Genomic DNA, 25,919 nt, shown 5'->3' on the forward strand with positions numbered 1-25,919 from the left:
AGCAACTTTTAGATGTGCATTACCGCCATCTTCTGAAAGGGAGTGTGGGTCTGGATCTACGCTACTCTACACTCAAAGGGAAAAAAGGAAAAGGAGAAGGAGAAAAAAAAAAAACTAAAATAAAATTAATAAATAAATAAAGGGAAATATAAACAAATAAGCAAAGGGAGTGTTGCCTACAATCTCCACAGAAGACCTGTTTCCTTCAAAAAGGTAAACAAATATGTAAAACATGGCTCTCCTGTCTGCCTTAGGCAGCTGGGCCATAGAAGGTTCACGCTGCACGCTGCATGCTGCACGCTGCACGCTACACGCGTGTAAAGAAAAGTGGACAAACGTAGCATGACTTGCTCTGGGCCATAGAACGGCGTTCACGTTGCACGCTGCACGCTGCACACTTCACGCGTGAAGCGAGAAATGAACATGCACACTTTTTTCTAGGCATGAAGATGGAAATTCCAGTCAATGCATGCGGTCACCGCCGCGCCAGCCAATCAGAACGGGTCTAGGGAGATAACTCTATGCTTTCAGGGGAAAACTTCAGAAAAAATATAATTGAATGGTATAATTGAAAAATAGTTCTTCATCGGGATTGTCAAGCAGATTATAGAATGTTCGGTGAAATTCACCACGGGTTTCTCTCAGAAGGAAGTGTTCTCGGCTCCAAATTCTGTTCCTTTTTCTCTTCCTCTGTCTCAGTAAAAGCAGAATGAGGCAATCGTCGTCATCCGAAGAGTCCATATTGTTGGTTACTCGGTCAAAGTAGAACAGGCGCAACACGTGAACATCCAAGCATGAAGTTTAATGGCCCAGGGTCCGGTTCTTCACATGAACGTGTAGCGTGTAGCGTGCAGCATGCAGCGTGCAGCGTGAACCTTCTATGGCCCAGCTGCCTTAGAAGTACTTCACTTAGCTTTAGGGGAACTTTCACTCCTTCAAGACATTTACTTAGTTCCTGCCTCTCATCTAGATGTCTAGTACATGACTCTACCACATGCTCTGGAGTTTCAGGGTTGCCACAGTCACTGCATTTGCCATCTACATGTTTCTTTATTAGAAACATTATGTTGTTCAGACCTGTATGGCCAATTCTCATTCTAGAAATGATATCCTCCTCCTGTGTACTCCTATGTGTACTTCGTCCCCTTCCCACTGTTTTCTGAATATTATACAGATGTCTACCTGTGTGTCCCTTATCCCATAGTTCCTGCCACTTCTGCCTAATTTTGACTTTAGTTATACATTTCATTTCCGCCTTACTGTACTTTATGTGCATCTCTACTCCAGGTTGGTCTACTGCTTTCTTGGCATGCTGGTCTGCCAGTTCATTACCTGTAACTCCAATGTGTGCAGGCACCCACATCAGTGTTACACTGACCCCTGACCTTTGCAGCCTGCTTACCATCTGAATGATATCTATTATGATATCCTGTCTTGACTGTGATTGTACATTTTTGATGCTGTGCAGAGCTGAAGTAGAATCAGTAGCAATCACAATATTCCCTGGAACAGATCTATTACTGTCCACCCAAGACAGTGCTAATAATATAGCCACCAGTTCTGCTGTGTACACAGCCAGGTTGTCGCTCAGTCTTTGCAAAACAGTCACTTTTAATTTTGGAATTACAAATGCAGCGCCCACTTGACTATCCTTCTTTGATGCATCTGTATAGACAATATAGCTGTCCCCATAGTAATTCTGTATGTACCATTCAGCATAATACTTGTCCACTTCTACCTCCTCTCTTGCCTCCAGAAGGCCGAGGTCAACTAAAGGCAATTGTAAGGTCCACCAAGGAGTCGCAGCAAATGGAACAGTAGGACATACAGGTAAGTCTCTGATCTCTACTTCTCTTGCCATTTCTCCTATAACCCATCCAAAGCTTCTAACTCTGTCATTTCTCCTCTCTTAGCAATCCATTAGTGATTGCAGGCCTATGTGACCTTCCTGGTGCCCCATAAGATTAGCCCAGTACACCAAAGACAGCTGATCCCTCCTTAGATGTAAAGGCATCTCCCCCAACTCTACCTGCATGGCCGCCACTGGAGAGGTTTTAATAGCTCCCATGCATATTCGCAAGGCTTGATACTGTACCAGGTCTAGTTTTTTTAGTATAGATTCAGCCGCAGACCTATAAGCTACACATCCATAGTCCAGCACTGACCTTATCAGGCCTGAGTAGATGGTCTTCATTGCTGTCCTATCAGCCCCCCATTCCGTACCTTTCAGACATCTCATAACGTTCAGCACTCTTTTACATCTTTCAATGATTTTCTGGATGTGCATAGCCCAGGTCAGCCTTTTGTCAAACCACATACCAAGATACTTAAAATGCTCCACTCTCTCCAACTCTGACCCCCCAACAGTGATTTTAAGATCCTGAATACTTCTTCTCTTTGTGAAGAGCATAAACTTTGTCTTTTCCACAGAGATTCTAAAGCCCCAATCCAAAGCCCATTTTTGTACTTTGTCCACTCCTTGCTGCATTCTCTGAACTATATGCTCCACGTTCCTTCCTCTCTTCCACATAGCTCCATCATCTGCAAATAAGGCAACATCTATAGATTTGTCAACCTCCTTAAAAGCCTCGTTAATCATCACTGTGAATAATAACGGGCTGATAATGCTGCCCTGAGGAGTTCCATTCTCAACCCCATAACTGTTGCTAAACGCTCCATTAATTCTGACAGTAATTTTTCTCTCAGATAGGAAGGCCTTAACCCATGCCCATATTCTCCCTCTTACTCCAAGCTGGGACAGTTTAATAAGCAGCCCCTCTCTCCATAGCATGTCATACGCCCGTTCTATATCAAAATACACTGCTGCAACAGACTCTTTATTTACTTGGGCCCTTCTGACTGCGTCCTCCAATGCTATAATTGGATCCATTGTACTCCTACCCTTCCTAAAACCTGACTGGTAGTTGTGTATAAGCCCCCTGGATTCTAGAAAAAATACCATTCTGTCGTTAACCATTCTCTCAAGAGTTTTCCCCATCTGGGAGGTCAACGCAATTGGCCTATAGCTGCTAGGGATCCTGGGGTCTTTCCCTGGTTTCCGTATGGGAACAATAATTGATTCCTTCCAGGATATAGGAAGTACCCCCTCCTCCCACACCTTGTTGTACAAATGGAGTAATGTTCCCTTACTCTCAACACTGAGGTGTTCTAGCATAGAGTAGCATACCCTATCTCTACCTGGAGTAGACCTGCCCGCCTTCTGTAACGCCCTATTCAACTCCTGGAGGGTAAATGGTCTATTAAGGACCCCTTCCTCCTCTACATTTCCCCTGTCTTGTACATCATACCTTATCCTCGTCTCCTGTCTGGCCCTTACCTCCTCTACTCTTAGATTGTTCGAACTGTGCACTTTGACCAATGTTCGTGCAATTGCTTCTGCCTTTTCTTTACAGCTTATGATAACCTTCCCCTCCTCCATCATTACTGGGTATTCATACCCTCTTCCTTTCCCTCTCATCCTCTTAATCATTCCCCATACTTTTTCAATAGGAGTCGTACGTCCAAGAGTGTTACAAAAACTTCTCCAGTATTCCTTCTTTGCTTTCTTAATCACTCTTCTAACCAGTGCTTGAGCCCTCTTATAGTCTATCAGGTGCTGATATTTATAAGTCTGTCTTAACACCCTAAAAGCTTTGTTTCTTTGCTTGATAGCTTCACTGCAGTCTTTACCCCACCATGGCACAATTTTATTCAAGCCCCTTGGTTTAGTCATTGGGATTGCCTCTCGGGCCGCATACACAATACTACAAGTCACACCAATGCATAAATCTTCAATATTTTGACTGGTATCAATAGTCGCCAGGCTTTGGTCACTAAATTTCATAAACTTTTCCCAATCAGCTTTTCCTGAGATCCACTTCCCTTCTCTTATCTCAACTACCCTCACCACCTCTAGCTCCACTCTGGTCGTGATGGGGAAGTGGTCACTGCCTATACTACAGTCTGTGTGCACCTGCCAGTTACATTTATGCGCCAACGCCCTTGACACGATTGTAAGGTCTAACGCTGAGTCCGTCCCCCTCACCACATCTATTCTAGTACTTGTGCCATCATTGAGACACACCAATCCCTGTTCCTCCATGAAGCTTTCCACTATCCTACCATTGCTGTCCTCTTTATTACCCCAAACAGCACTATGTGCGTTGAAATCCCCACACCATACTGTTTTACCCTCCATGTTTTCCCACATTTCCTCCAAATGCCCCACCTCCAGCTGCTTACATGGATTATAGAAATTAATTACCCTGACACTACCCACTCTTGTCCATACCTCTATTATAATGTATTCTTGTTCATTGCCTTTCTTCAATTCCCTATACTGTATTCCCTTCCTTACAAATGTGGCACAACCTCCCCCATTACCTCCCACCCTATCTCTTCTCACACAGGAGTACCCTCTAATTACAAAATCCAGTGATTCTTTCAACCAAGTCTCTTGTATGCAAATAACGTCTGGCTTATATTTCATTTCATTTAACACTCCTTTAAACTCCTGACCATTTGCCACAAGACTCCTGGCATTCCACTGGACTATTATCAGAGGTTCTACCCTAATGGTTGTGATTGTTCACTCGTCTCACTAATGCCGCTTTTCCACTACAAACGCGGCTGAGCCGTGCCGTGCCGAGTCGAGCTGAGTCGGGCTGAGCGGGGCTGTTGGAGTTGCATTTCGACTACAACCGCGCTGAACCGTGCTGGCTGGAAGTGGGTGGACACATTGGGTGGAGTTAGCGAAAGTGGGTGGACGTCATGTGATGTCGTTAAGCAGCGCAAACAGTGACATCAGTGACAGTGGCGGAACAAGTCAGAGCCGGGCCGGGGGCGGGGCAAATGACCGGACCCTTTATTAAAGCTTATCATAACATCATTTTAGGCTACAAAATGTCCGCAACTGCGGTGTTTACCAATTTCAACACTACCGGGTGCAACTATGTTATTTAGTACATCAAGTCCTTCAAACGAACATGTAACTCAGAAACAAAAAACATTAGGATACTGTACATGGCTCATAATAAAACATCAATAGCCTATACTGCGCACATTATTTGAAGGGCATACGAATGAGCGCTCAGAGGTTGCAGCAGTGACAGGAAGAGTCAGAAATAAAAGGAGGGCGGTGCAAACCTCACTGAATGCACTGTGTTTACCAATTTCAACACTACGGGGTGCAACTATGTTATTTTGTACATTAAGTCCTTCAAACGAACATGTAACTCAGAAACAAAAAAACATTCGGCGACATACTGTACATGGCTCATAATAAAACATCAATAGCCTACTGCGCGCATTATTTGAAGGACATACGACGAGCCTTGCGCTCCGCGAACTCGTCCACGATGCTCTGATTCAGTGAGCTTTTAAGCAGTAGTCTCACGACCCGAATAGTAAACAATAAACATGGAGGACATGGAGTCGTTAGTGTTGCTGGTCTTGGTGCTGTGGCTTGACAACGCCAACAGATACTGGCAAGAGCGTATAGATGAGGCGAGGCGCATAAGGCTTCAGAAATTCTCGTAATTCGTAATTCTTCTTCTTCCGGGTTTATGGTGTTTACAGATCCCAGCGCGCTCGCGGGGCGTGTGTGGGCATGTGAGGACACGCCTCCTCACCAATCAGTGCACAGGGGAGTGTCTGCTCACGCCCCCAGCCTCAGTCAGCACGGTTTGGCTCGCTTCAGCCCTACCCCAAAACGGTGCGAGTTTTAGGGGCTAAGCAGGGCTGAAACGAGCTGAGTCGTGCTGGTTTTTGGTAGTCGAAACGCGAGCCGTGTCGGGCTGAAGTGAGCTGAAGTGAGCTGAAAAAGGGTAGTGGAAAAGGGCCATAATTAAAGCTGCTTGAATTTTTTCCCACGATAAATTCCCTATATTTAGGAATTTGTGGGCAGCTTTGACGATCATTTTAATCTTATCTTTTTTACTCCTTATGTCATTAGAGCAGTTGACAACATAAGCAATAAAGAGAATAAGTTTCTCTGGGTTCATAGCTTCCTCATTGCTCCCTACTCCTGACGCAGTAGGCGTGCCTTGCGAATGCGGCGCCTTTTGACTACCCGCTCTGCTTTCTTTCTGAACTGCTTTGACCGCGTCTGCGTACGACAAATTCCTGGATGTTCTAACCTGCTGAATCACTACCGCCTGTTTTCTTGCCGGACACCCTCCATACGCGGCTGTATGATCCCCCCCACAGTTGCAGCATTTCTTCACATCGCTATCCCCGCATTGTCCGTATTCATGTTCTCCTCCACACTTCCCACATCGCTGCTTACCATGACAGACTTTAGCTATGTGCCCGTATCGTTGACACTTATAGCATCTCACTGGTGGAGGGACATACTCTCGCACCCGGAAACTCATGTATCCCACCATAATTCTTTCTGGCAGTACTGTTTCCTTAAATTCCAATAGCACAGACGTGCTATCCCTCTTTTCGCCATCCCGCGTAGCCTGTAGTCTCTTTGCATTCAACACTGTCCCACCTTTAATTGTCTTCTTGAGATCTTCCATCTTCTCCCCTAAGGGAATGCCAGATATCACCCCTCTTGCTCTCCGTTCTCCAAACACCCTTACTTCACTTACATCCAGCTTGCAAATTGACTGAACATTCAGCGCCTTATCCCTTTGGGCCCTATTCTTGCACTGAATGAGCAACCTGCTATTCCTCATCAGATACGCCCTCTCCACTTCTCCCAAAACCTTTTTCAAACCATTAGTCAATGTAACAAGTCCAACTTTACCAATGTCACAGCCCTCTTTAAAACCAACCACTACTTTCAGCTCATCCTCCTGCCACACTCTCAACCTCACTGTTCGTTCTCCTTCCTCATCATCTGAAAAAGCCCTTTTCGCTTGCTGCTGGTGACTACCCCCCTTCCTTATCAGTAGCAACTCTCTAAATGCCTCATCCTCATTTCCACCCCCACCACTACCCTCATCCATGATCCCCTCCAGACCCAGTCACAAATCAGATTATGCCAAAAACCGCAGCCCCCGTTCATGCGCTATCCACCGACCGAAAAAAAAAAAAAAAACGATCGCGCCGACCGCAGGGGTTCTGGAGTACCGCCCCGTTCAGTCCTTGTGAAATCCTGTGTTCGTTCACCCTTTTTATTAGTTCATGGGGAACCCTGAAGAAACTTTTATCAGTTTCACGGTTTGATCGATTCGAACAACCTAAAACAACACAAACATAAGGCATTTTTCATGCGAGCAACGCGCTTTCTCAACTGAGCTTTGGTAGACCACCAGCTAAAATTTTGAATGAGGCGGATGTGACGTCATGTCAAACCCCGCAATTACTGCAAAATACTGTAAATGAGCTCCACTTCCGTTAGCCAGAAACAGGAATCTGTGGCTACAGTGGGCATATATAAAAGAAACAAATCAGAACCAACTTACAAATCTTAAATCTTATAGAATCACAAATGTTCAAAACGGAAACGGAGTAAAGAGGTTTTGGAAAATAAACTGCTCTAATTGGTTGATCGGAGTAGTGATTTACTAGCTTTCGGCTTCCCACATAAGGAGCGTTAGTTACATCACGCGTGAGGCGCGCGCCAGGTTTAAACACTGACGTAGGGCCGCAGAGCGCGCGAGAAGGCGGGATGAGTGGGGCGGAGGGAGAAGAGAGTGGGCGGGTCTAAAGGGGCCCCGTCGGCACCAGAGCAGACGGCGAGGAACAGCTGCAGAGCGGTGCTGCTTCACCTAATTACAGTGACGAGAGAAAAGAGACATAAAAAACCAAGCATATTTAAATTTTCACTCATATAGCAGATTAAACAACCCAGACATTAAACATGGTTGACCGTGAACAGCTGGTTCAAAAAGCTCGACTAGCTGAGCAGGCGGAGAGATATGACGATATGGCAGCAGCCATGAAATCGGTAAGTCTCCCAGTTTCATTTCTGACGACAAATCTGATGGCGATAACAATTATTTACGTTTATGTCTTCTTTTATGATTTTCACTGTCACACAAATGTCCGCGTCGCCTAGAAAAGCTGTTAGGATAACTGTTACAGAATGGACAGAATACTCCTGTTTACATCCCGTCTATATGATATGGCGTCTTAAAAATAACCATATAAATATGGGTCTTTGCATGTTTTTTTTTTTCATTTGATTATTAGAGCATTGAAACGGGCTGGGTGTATTATCTGTGCTGCTTGGGCGGTGCCTTCTGTCTTCTAGCTTACAGTCAAATGAATGAAGAAAGACAGCGACACAAAATGTTACCAAATATGTTCTAGTGACACCTTAATTCTTTAAAGGGCAATGTGGACAATATGTTTCTCAATATAAAACGGTTTGATAGTATTTGCTGGCTGAGCTCATTCATTCATTCATTCCCGTCATTCATTCATTCCCGTCATTCATTCATTCCCGTCATTGGGTAAGCTTTAATGTTTAAAACCTCCACATCTGGATAAGACAAAAGATAAACCTTACACACATTTATGTCATTTGTATTATCTTGACTAAATTAGTATGGTTTCACCAAGGTTGTATTTGTGTGTGTGTGTGTGTGTTATTTTCCCACAAATGTGCATTTCCCCTCTAAGCCAACTCAGAGGTGGTAGAAATCGTTCTCGAAGCTTCCATCACTGTCATATTGCAGTGGGACCCACATTGCTTTCTCTCCATTCATGCCCTTACTTGTTCTAATTTTAGTTCAGGTGATTATGTCAGTATATGCTTATACTGATTCCATGCTATTGTGTAAATAGCATATTTTTAATATGTATATAAAGGAACCTAATGACTGAATGACTTGATTTGTTATTATCATCGGCAGCATTAAACACTGTTTTTCTTCCACATGATTTATTAAGTCATTCTCAATTCAGGGCCTTTAGAGGAATTTAGATGATGTGATCTGCATCTGTCAGCATCTTGTGTCAGTTCTGTTAAGGAAAAAAAGGCAAGGACACATGGATTTTAATCTGATCTTTTCATTGCACACACTGAGGAGGCATCAAATACAGGCATGCAGCGCAAAGACCTTCCCCGCCTCTGCATTACAGTTGACATCATGTCTTTGTAGCCATTGTGTTTCTCCCTTCTTAAAACTTTTGATTTAGCATTTCTCCGTGCCTGTTAAACAGCTGTGATTTATGAAGGAAATCTAATTTTATGTTAAACCTTTGTTTTCAAAATCAAATTTTAAAGTGCACAAGGTGCATTTACACTGTTTGTTCAAGTCAGGTGGGTGATAATTAATATCTGCTTTTGGTTTCTGTCAATAGCACTGAATGTATTTTTTTCATTCAATTCAATTCAGGTATTTATCAACTTTAAGCAACATAAAAATAAGCAGCCATCATTGTCCAAAGCTGCAGATAAAATTGCAACTAAGCATTCTGCACACAGCCATATGCATCATTAAGCATACTTTGCATGCTTATTCTGAAAAGGGTTAATGAATGTAAAAATAAATCACAATTAATTAACAATCAGATCCTTATATTGGAATTATGACAGTGCTGCCAATTGAAAAAGTATCTGCCCAGACAGTCTGAGTAACAAATCCTATGCAATAACAGTTTTCAATTTCACAATACACAATTTAAACCCCAATTTGCCAAAAAATATTGCTACAACAGAAGATCCTACTCAATAAAACAGTTTTCAATTTCACAATACACAATTTCAACCCCAGTTTGTCAAAAAATATTGCTTCTGTTGTAGCAATACTTTTTGACAAACTGGGATTGAAATTGTGTATTGTGAAATTGAAAACTGTTTTATCGCATAGGATTTGTTACCATTTTAAGGATACTGTTTAAATGAACAATAAATGGATACACATGTAGACTGAACTTTTTTTTTCAGTAAGAAAGCCTTAAAACTAGGGTGGTGTTTACATTAGACCGTATCAGCGGATCATCAGATTAACGTTTTTAAAACGATTCGTGTGCACACAGCAACGCCAATACACGGATACGCTCGGCTCCGCAGGCATCCTGCACTCCAAATCACTCCGCCCTGAACAGCGAGTGCCCTCTGGAGGGTGCGCACTCCGGCCCTGCGCAGCTCACAGAGCGCGCGAGTGAAGCGCACGAGCAGTGATTCGGGACAAATAGCAGGAAGTGAAAGTCCGCACTGTTTTTCAGCAGTCGCGTCACATGACCAACGTGGCATGACCAACGCCAGCGAGTCAGGAAGGTGGATGTCACCGTGACGTTGTCCAATGATGACGTCAGCTAGAGCTCAGCACAGCGTATCCTCGTTCCTCAATGTTTACACAGCACCGGATCAGATACGTAATGGATTGAATATGTGGGCCCTGGCGGATTCAAGTTGTTCCACCTGTGGAGTCGTTTCCCGGCGTTTTAATGTGAACGGATAGTGCATCCGCGAAGAAAACAAGACGGATATGGTCTAATGTAAACACCACCTAGGATTGTGGTCATTTACTGTTAACCAAATTAATTTGTCTACACTATGATTTGAGTGTAAGGTAGAACATGTGAACAAAGTTGAGTGGATGTTGAGTAGAAGGAATTCCACTGCTACTGCAATAATTTTTTGCAGCCCATAATCTGTCACATCTGCTTTGATTATTTCTGCCCCCTGTGCAACAATTGGTTAGTAGTTTTTACACAGTCTGCAGTTTGGACGATTGAACATCCACACAGTTGGAACATGTAAAATATTCAACAGAAATTTCAGAAGTATCTTAATGTGAATGCAGAGAAAATAATGCAGATTGCAGTTTGTTTGTTTTTTGCAAATAACTCTGGGTTGACAATGGCATGTTTTCCCCTCCAGATCCTTATAGGTAACTTAACTAAAATTGTGTATCTGTAGGTTCCTTAGAGGTTTCCTTCTTTGCATGATGCACACATGCAAACTCCTCACCTTTCGGCGAAATTCGCCGTTTTGGTCCCAAAATAGGTCACTTGTGTGAATCGTGTAGATCCAAAGAGGTTTTTTTTGGGGGGGGGGGGGGGGGGGGGGTAGGCAGGCTACAACGCTATTGTTGCCAAACATTTCACTTACAAGGTTACAGCCAATCGAGATAAACAGTTACTAACACGCTTCTTTTCCATTGGAGTTCTGATCAGCTGGTGCGCAACCCACTGCTGGTTGCCAGTCCTCGCTTACGAATATTCCACAGATTCAGACCGCAAAGTCACCTTTTTATAGAGAGATCTGGCAACCTCATCTCGCGACTGAATCTGAATACCAATGGAACAGTTTCCAGCGCGCTCGGGGGTGAATAACCATGGGCGGATCTACCGGGGTGGCATATGCCACTCTAAAAGAAAGCCTTGCCACCCCTGCTGCTACCCCAGTTGGCAGCGACGAATTCAAAGAAAAATTACGGCCAATTTGACATTTACGTGCGCGAATTTCCAATGTCCGACTGCGGCGAATGCAGCACGAGATAACGCCAGAGATTGGTTGTTTTGGAAAATTGAGAGGCGCGAAGCGAGGGAGCCAGGAGTCGCGAGGAAAGGAGACACGGGAGGAAAGGGGTAAAAGCTGATTAACTATCTATCAAAAAATGAAATTATAATGAATGAACAGTGCTAGCATAGTTGCGATGCTGATTTTGAGAGGATAAAAATCAGGTTGGAGAAGGTTATTTAGCTAACTATACATGTAAGGCAAAAAAAAGTGTGTTTCCGGTAACCCGACCGATCGAGAATTTCCGCGTCGAAATTGCCGACCGTAAAGTTTTTATTACAAATTTCCCTCGATATTTTAGTGTAAGTGGCGTTAGTTTGTCATAATTTTTTGTTTCAACGCATTCAAGTTGTGAAAGAAACGATAAAAAGTAAAATGTTTTGCCACTTCTATCAGCCCTCCTGGCTGTAATGCAAATTGCTTCCTCTTCAGTATACAAGTGCACTTCCATGGCAGGGAAAAACACTACATTTTGCCGCCTATGTAGTCCCCTATTTATACAAATAGGAGTCATTCAGGATTCAGCCATGTTTTTGCTCCGTGTTTTTGCTCGACCCAAGTTCTACAGTAGGCTAGGCGAGGCCGTCTGCTTTTAATGGAAGTAGCCTAGCCTAGGACGTTAAACCATATTTTCACGTTATTTCTTGATAAGGTGTTTTCACATTATCACATGAAAATGTCATGAAATAACGTGATAATTTCGTATCATGAAATTACGTGATATGTTATTACATGATAAATATATTGTAAAAACGTGATAACTCTGTTAATATCTTTTCACGTAATTACTTGAGTCTAAGCCAATTTATTTTTTTTTTGAGTGTGGCAGCAATACGCTTCCGCAGATCATAACTCGAACTCTTGCGATATTTTTTTTTATTCGTTTAAAGATTTAAAACACTTATTTTATTATGATGTGTGGTATAAAGGATTCTGTGTCAAAATACTATTTTGTAAGATGTTTACTTGTGTTAATTTTTTCGAACAAAATAAAACAAATTAAGAAAAAAAATTTCCTACCTACCGACCTTATTTTAGTATTTCATGTTACCTGAAACACACTTTTTTTTTTTTTTTTGGCCTAATGTTAGCTAGGTCTGACATTAGTTTTGTGTAAAGTCGGCCACAAAAGTTAATATTGATTCACTGTCTGTCAAGGAAAACATTGCTATTGGCTGAAGCTTATGATTCAAATATTGAGGATCTTAAACATGAGTTACATCAGACGAGGAGAGTACTAGACAGAAAAAAGGGGGAACAGGAGAGTCCTACCACTCTCATGGAGTTCACTGTTTTTGGACCCATACCAAGATGATGTTTTTTTTTTTTTGAGTTGTTCAGGTTGTGTAAAATAGAGGTTGTCTTGCCTGTGAGCAGTGCATCCTGTGAACGAAGTTTTTCATCTCTCAGGCTCATAAAGACTTATTTGCGGTCGACTATGACAGAAAAGAGACTATCAAGTTTGGCTGTACTCAGCATTGAATCAAAGCACACAAAAGCATTAGATCTTGATAAATTTGTGAAGCGTTTTGCTGAGCAACATGGAAATCGCCGCATTCAGCTGTTGTAGGCATGACAAGTTCATGTTATGCTCACTGGTGAGCCTTTACAAAGCGTGAGGAAAAAAAAACTATAAAATGTGACACTGGTGTAAATGGTTTAAATCATGCTGAACTTGAAGCAGTGTTATTATTGTTGTTTTTTAGTGTCTGTTCTTTTGCATATACAGTATAAAACTGTCCAGAAACGGTATAGACCTCATCTGAGAATGTGTGTTCTTCGTGAACAATAAAGGCATGAGATTAAGTTTATCTGTATGAGTTTGTAAATGGCAGTCTGTGCCCTTTTGTAGTGTGTACATACTATTTGTCGTCAAACTGTGATTAAATTCAGTATATATACATGTCTGTAATACGTTGACACCCCTCAAAAATTCCTGCCCCCCTCTTGCCACCCCATAAATATTTTTCTAGATCCGCCCCTGATTTCACATAGGTGATGTCTTTAAGAAAATTGACAGACAGGGATTGGCCAGGTGTGTCCTCTGGGGTACGTCTGTTAGATAGCACAGGCAGTAATATATACCTTTTTGTAAATAGCCCACTGTGTTGTACACAGGGGTGAAAATTAACTTCACAAAATATCAAACTTTACCGGCCACTGACAAATAAATGGTACAATTTACCGGCCACTCAACAGTAACTTATTAAGACATGTTTATGGAAAGTTATTTTGTACTGTATTAAATTCAAGATGTCACTGGTTGCAATTTTTTTTGTAACATAGACTACGAAATGTACTTTTGCGCGCGTGCCGTGTCCCCGTGCATCCTTCTCACCTTTTTCACCCCTGACCAGTTTGCATGCCTGATGATGGATTGTTGCAATAATGTATACAGTTTGAAGGCAGGAATATATTGACAAATGGATGATGATGTAGCTCAAACTGTAATATTTCTCAGCTGTTATTTCTCAAACTTCTATACACTGTTATTTGTTTAGCAAGCTTGGTGTTTGGTCTCAGCAGAAGAACACTGGAGACTAATCAAATTCTACTCTCTCATTAGCGATTTCCTTTAAGCCAATTAAATACAACATGGACACAATACTGCCATGCAGCCTATGGTGGTCCAGTCAAACAAGGCTTGCCTTGTCTAGGCTGGATACATAGGAATAACTGTGTTATAATAAGCTTTTGAAATTAACTTCAGTGCTAGCACAATATACTTTGATGTCATTTTACTGATTAAAATATTAAAATAAAACAGGGCTAATATATTTAGCATATATGTAACTGCCCACTTTATTTGTTTAAAATAAAACGCCTGACACATGATTGAAATTATTTACCTTTCATTAAATTTACCAATTTAATAACAAAATCCCTTTCCTTATGCTAAATGTATAAAATAGGCAGCTGATTTTAAAATATTGAATAAAATGAATGCTACTGTTTCAGACTCATATTCACAAGATAGTCGTGTTTTACAATCTGTATGCACAGTAGAATGCCATTTGAGGATCAATGCCATTTGCCAGTGAGGATCAATGATTCCAAATAAATCCAGAATTATTAGGAAAGTTGTTTCTCAAATTATGCAACAATGGAATGTGAATTGTTATATTTGAATACATAAAAAGTTGCAGTCAGAAGTTTACATACAAAGACATGAATATCATCTGTTAGGGTGCAGGCAGTTACGGATGCAAGCACAGGGGAGAGTGGGTGAACTGCTGGGTTCCACTGGCGGTGTCACGGCCCCTTCTTTAGCAGGGTTGTGAGAGGATCGGTGATCGTGCTAAACCCACAGATGAAGCGGTGATAAAAATTTGCAAACCCCAGGAAGCATTGTAGTTCTTTCACGGTAGTGGGAGTTGGCCAGAATGTGACCACTGAGACCTTGCTCTGGTCCATGCTTACACCTTTTGCACTGATGATGTATCCAAGAAGGATATCTGGTGGACGTGAAACAGTGGTATAGTCTAGTTTTTTGTAGTGGGTATACTGTTATACTTGCATTCATCCGTCCCGGAGCGACACCTGTCTTGAAGCAACACCTCATAAGCACCATCACACTTACTAATGCATACAATATGTCCATTGAAAGCATTCTGATAGACTGATGATGTTATCAACATGTCAATTTATTATACGCAACACAAGACTTTCAACAGCCAATGACATCAACAATAATTAACAATAATGAACAGTTATCAGTAGCAGTGTGTGTGTACAGTGCCTTGCAAAAGTATTCATACCCCTTGAACTTTTTCACATTTTTCCACCTTACAACCACAAACTTAAAAGTTTTTTATTGAGATTTTATGTGATAGACCAACACAGAGTAGTACACAATTGTGAAGTGAAACAAAAACAATAAATGGTCTTCAAAATTTTAAACAAATAAAAATCTGAAAAATGTGGTGTGCATTAGTATTCAGCCCCCTGTCCTCTGATACCTCTAAATACAATCCAGTGCAATCAATTGCCTTCAGAAGTCATCTAATTAGTTAATAGAGTCCTACTGTGTGTAATTTACTCTCAGCATAAATACACTTGTTCTGTGAAGGCCTCAGTGGTTTGATAGAGAACACTGAAGAACAAACAGCATCATGAAGACCAAAGAACTCACCAGACAGGTCAGGGATAAAGTTCTGGAGAAGTTTAAAGCAGGGTTAGGTTATAAAAAAAATATCCCAAGCTCTGAACATCTCAAGAAGCACTGTTCAATCCATCATTCAAAAATGGAAAAAGTATGGCACAACTGCAAACCTACTAAGACATGGCCGTCCACCTAAACTGACAGAGCGAGCAAGGAGAGCATTGGTCAGAGAAGCAGCAAAGAGGCCCATGATCACTCTGGAGGAGCTGCAGAAATCCACAGCTCAGGTGGGAGAATCTGTGCACAGGACAACTACAAGTCGTACACTCCACAAATCTGGCCTTTTTGGAAGAGTAGCAAGAAGAAAGCCATTGTTGAAAGACAGGCATAAGAAGCCATGTAGGGAGCTTCCACAGCAAACATGTGGAAGAAGGTGCTGTGGTCAGATGAGACCAAAGTTGAACTTTTTGGCCTAAATGCAAAGCGCTATGTGTGGCGGAAAACTAACACTGCTCATCACCCTACACACACCATCCCCACTGTGAAACATGGTGGTGGCAGCATCATGCTATGGGGATGCTTTTCTTCAGCAGGGACAGGGAAGCTGGTCAGAGTTGATGGGAAGATGGATGGAGCTAAATACAGGGCAATCCTGGAAGAAAACCTGTTGGAGGCTGCAAAAGACTTGAGACTGGGAAGGAGATTCAACTTCCAGCAAGACAATGACCCTAAACATACAGCCAGAGCTACAATGGAATGGTTTAGATCAAAGAATATTCATGTGTTAGAATGGCCCAGTCAAAGTCCAGACCTAAATCCCATTGAGCATCTGTGGCAAGACTTGAAAATTGCTGTTCACAGACGCTCTCCATCCAATCTGGCTAAGCTTGAGCTATTTTGCAAAGAAGAATGGGCAAAGAATTCAGCGTCTAGATGTGCAAAGCTGGTAGAGACATACCACAAAAGACTTGCAGCTGTAATTGCAGCAAAAGGTGGCTTTACAAAGTATTGACGCAGGAGGGCTGAATACTAATGCACATCACATTTTTCAGATTTTTATTTGTTTAAAATTTTGAAGACCATTTATCATTTTTGTTTCACTTCACAATTATGTGCTACTCTGTGTTGGTCTATCACATAAAATCTCAATAAAAAACTTTTAAGTTTGTGGTTGTAAGGTGGAAAAATGTGAAAAAGTTCAAGGGGTATGAATATTTTTGTAAGGGGCACTGTGTGTGTGTGTGTGTGTGTGTGTGTGTGTGTGTGTGTGTGTGTGTATATATATATATATATATATATATATATATATATATATATATATATATATATTAGTGCTGTCAAGCGATTAAAATATTTAATCGCGATTAATGTTGCGACTGTCATAGTTAACTCGCGATTAATCGCAATTTAATCGCACATTTTTGTCACATGAAAAAACATTGTAATTCTCTTATCAGCATAAAAAAGTGAATGGGCTTGCTTTGTGCCAATGTTTTTTTTTTATTGCAAAGCATAACACGTCTTGACACAGCCACTGCAAAGTGAAACCTAAGCCGAGCACCGGGGCTAGCAAAAGAACCATGAGTGAAGTGAGACAGGTTACACAGTGACGATAGGCTTGACATGCTTGATTATAATATAAAGTACACTATTATATTAACTTTAAGTTGTTCGTTGATAAATATTGCATTGAATCTGATCTTTACTGTTTCAGCTCACTTAACACATTTTGTACTTTTACACTTTCTGCCTGTTGATGCGTCGCGCTGTCCAATCAGAGGCGGCCAAATTTGCATATTACAGGAAGGATTTCTGGGATAGCATTGAGTTTACAGTTCAGAGGGATCTGGCTTCTTTAGACGCTGTCTTCTTAAAACTGAATTGATATTTAAAAAGAGCCAAATGAGCCAGTCTTTTGAACGGCTCTTTTCAAAGAACGGATCACAAAGATGCGGATCCCATCAAAGAGCCATAAATCCCATCTCTACTAGCACGCCCTGCCCGCGCTGGTTCTTTGGGGGAGGAGGGCAGAGGATTCTGGCTGTGCGGGGCATGGCATTACAGTCTAGCTGCTATGCAAAGTCTCTGTTCCAAGTACCTGGCAGTTTCAAAAGCTTATGAAAAACCTACATCATGTCACAGAGCGTTAATCTCGCGATAAAAAAACTATCGCTGTTAAAATTGAGTCAAGTTAACGCATTAATAACGCGACATTTTTGACAGCACTAATATATATATATATATATATATATATATATATATATATATATATATATATATATATATTAGTGCTGTCAAAAAAAAATATAGTGTGTGTGTGTGTATATATATATATACACTATATTGCCAAAAGTATTTGCTCACCCATCCAAATTATCGGAATCAGGTGTTCCAATCACTTCCATGGCCACAGGTGTATAAAATCAAGCACCTAGGCATGCAGACTGTTTTTAAAGTTTGGAGCTGGCCCCTTCCTCTTCCAACATGACTGTGCACCATTGCACAAGCAAGGTCCATAAAGACATGGATGACAGAGTCTGGTGTGGATGAACTTGACTGGCCTGCACAGAGTCCTGACCTGAACCCGATAGAACACCTTTGGGATGAATTAGAGCGGAGACTGAGAGCCAGGCCTTCTCGTCCAACATCAGTGTGTGACCTCACAAATGCGCTTCTGGAAGAATGGTCAAAAATTCCCATAAGCACACTCCTAAACCTTGTGGACAGCCTTCCCAGAAGAGTTGAAGCTGTTCTATCTGCAAAGGGTGGACCAACGTCATATTGAACCCTATGGATTAGGAATGGGATGTCACTTAAGCTCATATGTGAGTCAAGGCAGGTGAGCAAATACTTTTGGCAATATAGTGTATAAACAGTGAATATTTCTGCAGTTCTGTCACCAACACTCATTTCTTACAGAATATTATGAAAAAGCGCACTTATCTTCAAAACCATTGTCGAAGAAAAACAAAACAAGATCTCCTGCTATCGTTAATGATAACGTATGCTAATTTGACTTACCAGGTAACGTTACACTAGCGTCGGGCTCATTCTCTGTAGTACTATGTAGGACGGCTCTTCTTTTCCAACCTTAAAGTTCGTGTCACTTGAAGCAGCAGTAGCTTCATGGGCAAGCTTTCGAAAACACTCAGTGTCGTTTGACTTTGTTTTCACTTCATCATTCAATTCTGTGATTTGCATTCGTTAATTTTCTTATGTGTTCAAATGAGATTGACCACCAAGCAAGTGCATTGTTGTTGCTTGGCAACAGGTCACAGGCAACAGAAGCCCCAGAGGTCCAAGAGGTCAGTGCAGACAGACAGTGATTTTAATGAATGAAAGTGTAAAAGCTCTGTCATAAAATGATGTTATGTATCCTCACACATTTTTAAGAGGGAATACGGAAGTCATTGACCTTTCCCAGTGGGTATATGGCGTGTACCTGCATATCAGGTAGACTACATCACTGATGTGAAACTCGCATTTCTCTGCTTTAACATACAAGTGGTTCTTCAAGAGTCAGGCGAGTACTGACCTTACATGTTCATGATGCGATTTTTTTGTCGGCGGAGTAGATCAGGATGTCGTCTATGCAAGCTATTACAAACCTCTCCAGCATGTCTCTGGTAACATGAAGGAATATTGTCTAAGGGGTCAGACAGTGGGCTCTCCACTGAGGTGAACAATATCGAGATTTGTGGGTGTTTCAGGCAGTTCTGGAAGCAAGGCAGGGACCATTGAAGAATTTCTCTATGTTGCCATGAAGTGAGAGGGTTGTGAAGCTGGAGCCATGGGAACCCCAAGATGAGATCATGATGGGCTGTATGAATGACCAACAAGGAAACATGGATTTCGAGGGGTGGTGTGTGTGTGTGTGTGTGTGTGTGTGTGTGTGTGTGTGGTCACAAGCCCCTCACCAGTGGGACCCCGATCAATGGCCTTAAGGCTTACTGGTCATTGGAGTTCTTCCATGGGTATTTCTGGATGATCGTGCTACTGATGAAGTTCCCCTCTGCCCCTAAGGCTATGAAGGCAGAGAGAACATGGGTCGAGTCTGGCAGCTTTAACAGTTCAGGCATCTTTAGAGAATGTGAACCGTTTCGTGACTCACTGGGCTGGGTTGACTGGTTTCTAGACAGATATGACTCTCCTTCTTAGGGTTTGGTGGGCAAACTGGGCACTTGGCTATCAGATGGCTGGACTCACCATAGTAAAAGCATAATCCTTCACAGTGCCTCCTATCCTTCTCTGAACGTTGTAGGTGAGCATGAGAGACCTCCATGGGAGTTGGGGATTCTAGAGCCATAGGAAGGGCTGGAGGAGACTGTAACATGGGTCATTTTCTCAGAATGTGGTCTAGGCGAATAGCCAGATCAGTGAGGGAGTCTAGAGTGAGATGTTTGTCACGGCATGCCAGTTCAGTGAGCACTTCAGGGCATAGACCTTGACGAAAGGTGGCCTTAAGAGCAGGCTTATTCCAGCCACTACTGGCGGCTAGCATGCAAAATACTCAGTACATACTCAGCCACTCTCCTATCTCCCTGTCTGATTGTTAGCAGGCTCTCGCTGACCTCAACACCTTCAGGTTGCTGATCAAAAACTCACTTGAGCAGTTCAATAAATCTATTGTATGAGGTAGTGTCCTCACCCCCACGCTCCTAAACAGCACTAGCCCACTGTAAAGTCTTGCCTGTGAGAAGACTGAAGAATTGGGCGATCTTCTGTTCCTCTGTGGCTCCTGTGAGAGTGGCAAAATATAGGGAGCATTGTAAAAGAAATCCCTTGCAGTCAGAAACTTCCCCTGAATATTTTCGGGATGCAGAACCATTTGGGCTACACCAGCAGAGGATGAGGGGCATGTCAGGATGGCCTGCAAAACAACAGCAGTGAGTTGTGACATTCTGGTGTTAAGATTGCTTATCATTTTGCTGATGCTCTCCTAACAGTCGCCCCTGAGTGTTGAGCTCAGTTTGCTTTGTGTCCTCTTTTGCATCCATTGCTGGTGAAGTATCCTGTCAGTGTGCAGGCACTTACAGATGCAAGTGCAGGGGAGAGCGGGTGCATTGCAAACTGTAAACAAATCTAAATCAGTAAGCTAAAGACGTTGTTGGGACGGGCACGGGTCAGTTGACCAACTAATGAGATGTCAAAGGGCAGGTGAGGAAACAGGGTCAGAAAATAAATGTAAACTGAGTCAAAACACAAGTAGCTAGCCAGGAAGTCAGAAGGCTTGGTACGATCAGGTACGGAGACACAGAATGATACTTTGCAGTGAGTGTTTGTGACTGCTGAGCTTATATAGGGAAGTGATTACTGGCAAATAGGAGACAAGTGCACTTGTTAGTATTCCGGAGATGAGGGGCGCTGTGGTACTTGGTACTCCATGTCTGCTCCAAACTCAGGTTTTCAGCACTGTTACTGACCGTGGCATTATTGGGCTTTCAGTAATCTCACTGAACTGTTCTTTTTCTGTGGCAAAATGATTGTACAACATACATCTTTAATAAAAATAAAAACAAGAATTGGTGTACAAGTTTTAATTTATTTTTGGTTTTCTGAAATCAACACAGACATGGTTATCATACAGGATGAAAAATGTACATACAGCACACCCAATATTTGGTTAAATGTCTGTTAGCAAGTTTCACCTTGATCAGATGCTTTTGGTAGACATCAACAAGCTTCTGGCAGAATTCTGGTTGGATATTTGTTCGCTCTTCTTGGCAGAATTGGTAGAGTTCAATTATATTTCTGTTTTAAATAAATTTTCCTGACACGGACCTGAATTTTAAGCAAAGTCCACATATTTTTGGTAGGGTTGAGGTCAGGACTGTTTCAGTTTTGGAGCAGAGGCTTCTTACTTGGATGGCAGCCTCTCAGTTCATGATGATTTAAAACTCGCTCGATTGTAGACAGTGACACTGGTGTTCCAGCAACTTTCAGTTCATGGCAGGCCTGTGGCTTGATGGTTCCAGGGTTGCTCCCGACCATTCAAACCAGTTTCCTCTCAGCTGAGGGTGACAATTTAGGTCTTCTTCCAAAGTAGCTTGGCAAAGTGGCTACACCTCCCAATAACTTGTACTTAAAGCTCATAGGCAACGGTTTTAATTTTATGCACATTTGAAACTTTATATGTTAAAAAATCCTCTGTAATTTTCTTCTGGTCCCAAGAAGTATTGTTAATAAGTAATAATTAAAATAAGTTAGCATGGATCGTGGCGAATTTCTGTTCGGCTATTTTCGTGACCACTTGGCACGTGACATCATTTACATCATTTACTTACATTGCCGTTTGGCTTGAGTGCAGATGCGCGTTCAGGAATTTCCAAAGAAAAACCCCCATGCCTTATTGTTGTGCAGTGAACTGTAACAATGGGACCGGTTCAGGAAGAGGTTTTTACCTTTTACCGAGAGAGAAGAAGAGGCAGAGAGAGTGGATTGGCTTTTTCCGGAAGAGGAGAAGAGCCGGAGCAAGAGGATTGGCTTTTTCCGAAAAAGGAGAAGAGGCGGAGTGAGTGGGTTGGCTTTTTCTGAAAGAGAAGAAGAGGCGGAGCGAGAGGGTTGGCTTTTTCCGAAAAAGGAGATGAGGAGGAGAGAGTGGATTGTGTGCGTGAAGCCAGAGGGTTTTTTTTTTTTCCGGAAGAGGAGACGAGGCGGAGAGAGTGGATTGTGCGCGTGAGACAAAATCAAGCCATCAAAGAAGAAACGGAGCAGCAATGCTCAAGCAAAAAGGAGAAGATTGGAGGTAAACATTTTTACTTTTGCTTGCAATTGACAAGTCAAGAATCCTGAGGGATCCTGTACAATCATTGTGGAAATGAGACAAGGGGATATTTCTGCGCTTGGAGTAGGCTATAAATAGTATAATGCCGCGGATGGCAGGCTAATGTGGCCTACCGGCGCACTGTCAAGTAATTGTTACCTATATCCACGAGGTAGGGCGGTCTAATTATTCTTCAAAAGGGCTCTTATTTAGTATTATGACGAAAGTAGGAATTTATCACAACTACCAGGATAAATCATTTGGACACAAGTCTTGTTCGGTCCGGGCACCGCAATCAGAGTCGGCTGAGTCGCTGTCCGATTCTGAGGCTGCATGGTCAAACCAGTGAGCTACAATCACCGATTGCTTCGCAACAGCCATAGGTTCATACATATATGGTTTCACCTCTCTATTTAATTTGGAGAGTTTCTACTTCAAAATCGCTATCGCTTTCAGACATTTTACACAGCCTCTCACGACCAAAGTCCATACACGTGTGCTCAGTTCACAAGTAAACCCAGAACTGCTCCCAGTCTGTTTGGCTTAAATGACGTCACGATGACTGTCCCCTGGCGGTGAAAGTGCACATAAGTGAGATGTAAACAAACCTTCGGAAATTGGGCAAAACAGTATATTTTAACCGTTTTATTCAATTTTAGGGTGCAAATTAGACACTAGGAAAATTTGAATTCACTTTTTGGGTCGTTCTTCTAGACAATAAAGTTGATATTCTACGTTTCACCTCCGACCATTGCCTATGACCTTTAAACAGCTGTTTGAACTGATGGTCTTGGACTGTGGTTGTTTAGAAATGAGACATTCCAGTGTGGCGTAAATCTATGATTTGCTTTCTAAGGTCTGTCCTGAGCTCCTTGGACTGTCCTGTTGTACTGTGTGTATTAATCAGACAAACCCTTTTTATGCCTTTTTATGTTGGCACAGAAAAGCTACCAGCTGTAGTCAATCATGATCACTAACAGGAAGTTAAGATGCCTTGGCAAGTAAAATAAAATAAAAAATGAAAATAAAAAAATAAAACTTTTTGGAACTTTCAGTACCACTGAATTAATAATCTAAGTGGCTGTATGTATTAATTGTGACCCTGTGTTGATTTCAGAAAAGCCAAACTAAAATAAAACTTGTGCTCCAAATTCTTTTTTTTTCTATTAAAGATATATGTTGTACAATCATTCTGCCACAGAGAAAAGACAGTTTAATGAAATCGCTGAAAGCTCAATATTGCAATGACATTAATGTCCATGATGACGTGTAAGTAACCTTCTGAATGCAGCTGTGTGTATATCAGGGCTTTACATTAACTTTTTTGCTCACTGTGGCTAGTGGTTTTCCCGAGTCACTAGCCATTCAGCCTTTTCACTAGCCACAATTTTGTTGCCAGGAAATCGCAGTTTTTTCTTCACCATGATACGTTAAAGTTCGGAAGATCTAGATTTAATTATGAATGGCAGTGTATAATGTATCTCTACAGTAGCACTCAAGTATTCAGTGCTGTTAAGGTAGCTCCCTATATGAAAACATGCAACCAATTCAGACAAAAATATAAACAGAGTATTCTGTTTATTGAACTCAAATTCAAGCCCCTTACAATATGAAATATCGTATAATATGAAAAACAACATTCAGTACAACTGAAGTGATTCTAATATTAAAAGTCCAATTCAAAACATTTATCATTGAAAAACATTTGATGTTTTGATATGCAAGTATTATGTGTATTATCAAGTATTATATTATGTATTATCTATTAAGTGTGTGTGTGTGTGTGTGTGTGTGTGTGAGAACATGTGTAGAGAGATTAAATGTCCTCATTACATTCATCATCAGATGAGCCTGAATGGTCCATGAAAAATGGTCTTCGTGACCTGAGGCTTCCAGCAGGCCATAAGTTGATAGCTGGGGCAAGATCAACTTCTTTACAATCGCGTGAATGTTTCTAAACAGCAGCTCCATCCTCTCCAGCTCAGCCGACTTCATGACAGCCAGGGACTGAAAGCAATGCTGTCCTGTAGTGAACCAGCTGTTTTCGCCTGTTTTGATGTTATAGTACCAATGTGTGCATTTGACTTTTTGTGGTCCTTTATAGTTTCGAGTTTAAAATTGCTGGTGCCTGTCTTTGCCATACTTTCTACAGTCTTCACACGGTATTTTCGGTTTTGCTATGAACTAGCCAATCTCACCCGAACTTCCATTTGTCATTGAACTGTCTTATCTTCCTATTAGCGTCATGTTCATCTCCATGGCCATAGCCAGCTCTGAGGCCCCCGAGGTCCGGACCTCAGTCATTTTTAAGAGCTGAAAATGCATTTGTATGCTAAATATTCAACTGGATAAAAAAAGTATAACATTAAAACGTCTCCATAAAAAGTGCATTGTTAATGATGTTAAACACTGATTCTGTCTTCTGGGTGTGTTTGGTGCGCGCGGCTCTGAGACCAAGAACACACAAGCGAATGAGTGTGCGACTCAGGGGAGGAACGCAGTGCAGGAGACACGGGGTTTCCATGGTAACCATCAGCGCACTTTCATCAAGCTGTTTCGGCGTGCGCTTTGCGCATCATGGACCTTGGTGATTTTAAAATGCTGCTCCCGCCCTGCTCATCTCTGCCCCTTTTTTCCTTAGCAGCAGGGTTTGAAACTCCAGCTATATGCCACCACATAGTGCGCTTGTCAGTCGTCAGCAACTTTGTTGCTTTGTTCATTAACCGCAGGTTACCGTATCACTAATTTTATCTGAGATGTTAACGAACGTTTTAAACAATTCTAATGTGTTGTCAGAATGTTTATGCAGGTGCTCATGGGAGTTGTAGGCGCATACTATTACATTGCAATGCGTTTATTATATCAGATGCTTTCAGAGAAAACTACAATTAAAATATATTGTCATACCACAGAATAAACCACCCGCCAAAGTGGCTAGTGAGACTAAAGTCGTTACCCGCCAAAGCCGAATTTTACCCGCATTTGGCGGGTGGGTGGGTGCTAATGTAAAGCCTATATATATATATATATATATATATATATATATATATATATATATATATATATTAGTGCTGTCAAGCGATTAAAATATTTAATCGCGATTAATGTCGCGACTGTCATAGTTAACTCGCGATTAATCGCAATTTAATCGCACATTTTTGTCACATGAAAAACCATTGTAATTCTCTTATCAGCATAAAAAAGTGAATGGGCTTGCTCACCGTTCGAACTACGGGGATACTCGGGAGATCCGAGATCCCCTGAAACAGACATGAGATCCCTTGAAAACATGATTTGGGAAATGTTGGGGGGTCTCTAAAATATTGGCAAAATGATGTTTATTGACATAGCAATCGTGTGTAACAGGAAGCATTTGCATATCCGAAGTGAGCGCGCGATGGAGAGCCACGCTCTGAGACAAGCGCAAGCACCCCCCCAAGGGAAAAAAAAGGGACCCCCCGAAAATATCGGCATAGTTCGAACACTGATTGTACCAATGTTTTTATTTATTTATTTATTTTTTTATTGCAGAGCATAACACGTCTTGTCACAGCCACTGCAAAGTGGGGCTGGAGCCGCCGATGGGAAAACGAAACCTAAGCCGAGCACCGTGGCTCTTCGGGGGA

General features: G+C 41.9%; 1 protein-coding gene across 1 annotated transcript in view; it reads left to right on the plus strand.

Annotated features, from left to right (window-relative positions):
- The first annotated feature begins 7,660 nt into the window (after positions 1–7,660).
- The window catches only part of ywhag2 (3-monooxygenase/tryptophan 5-monooxygenase activation protein, gamma polypeptide 2), a 47,019-nt gene continuing 28,760 nt past the window's right edge, over positions 7,661–25,919 (plus strand). The window contains exon 1 of the mRNA XM_060943712.1: positions 7,661–7,900. Within this exon, the coding sequence (XP_060799695.1) occupies positions 7,814–7,900 (87 nt within the window). The 5' untranslated portion in view covers positions 7,661–7,813. The remainder of the gene's footprint in view (positions 7,901–25,919) is intronic.

The sequence above is a fragment of the Neoarius graeffei genome, chromosome 17, assembly GCF_027579695.1.
Source record: "Neoarius graeffei isolate fNeoGra1 chromosome 17, fNeoGra1.pri, whole genome shotgun sequence".
NCBI lineage: Eukaryota > Metazoa > Chordata > Actinopteri > Siluriformes > Ariidae > Neoarius > Neoarius graeffei.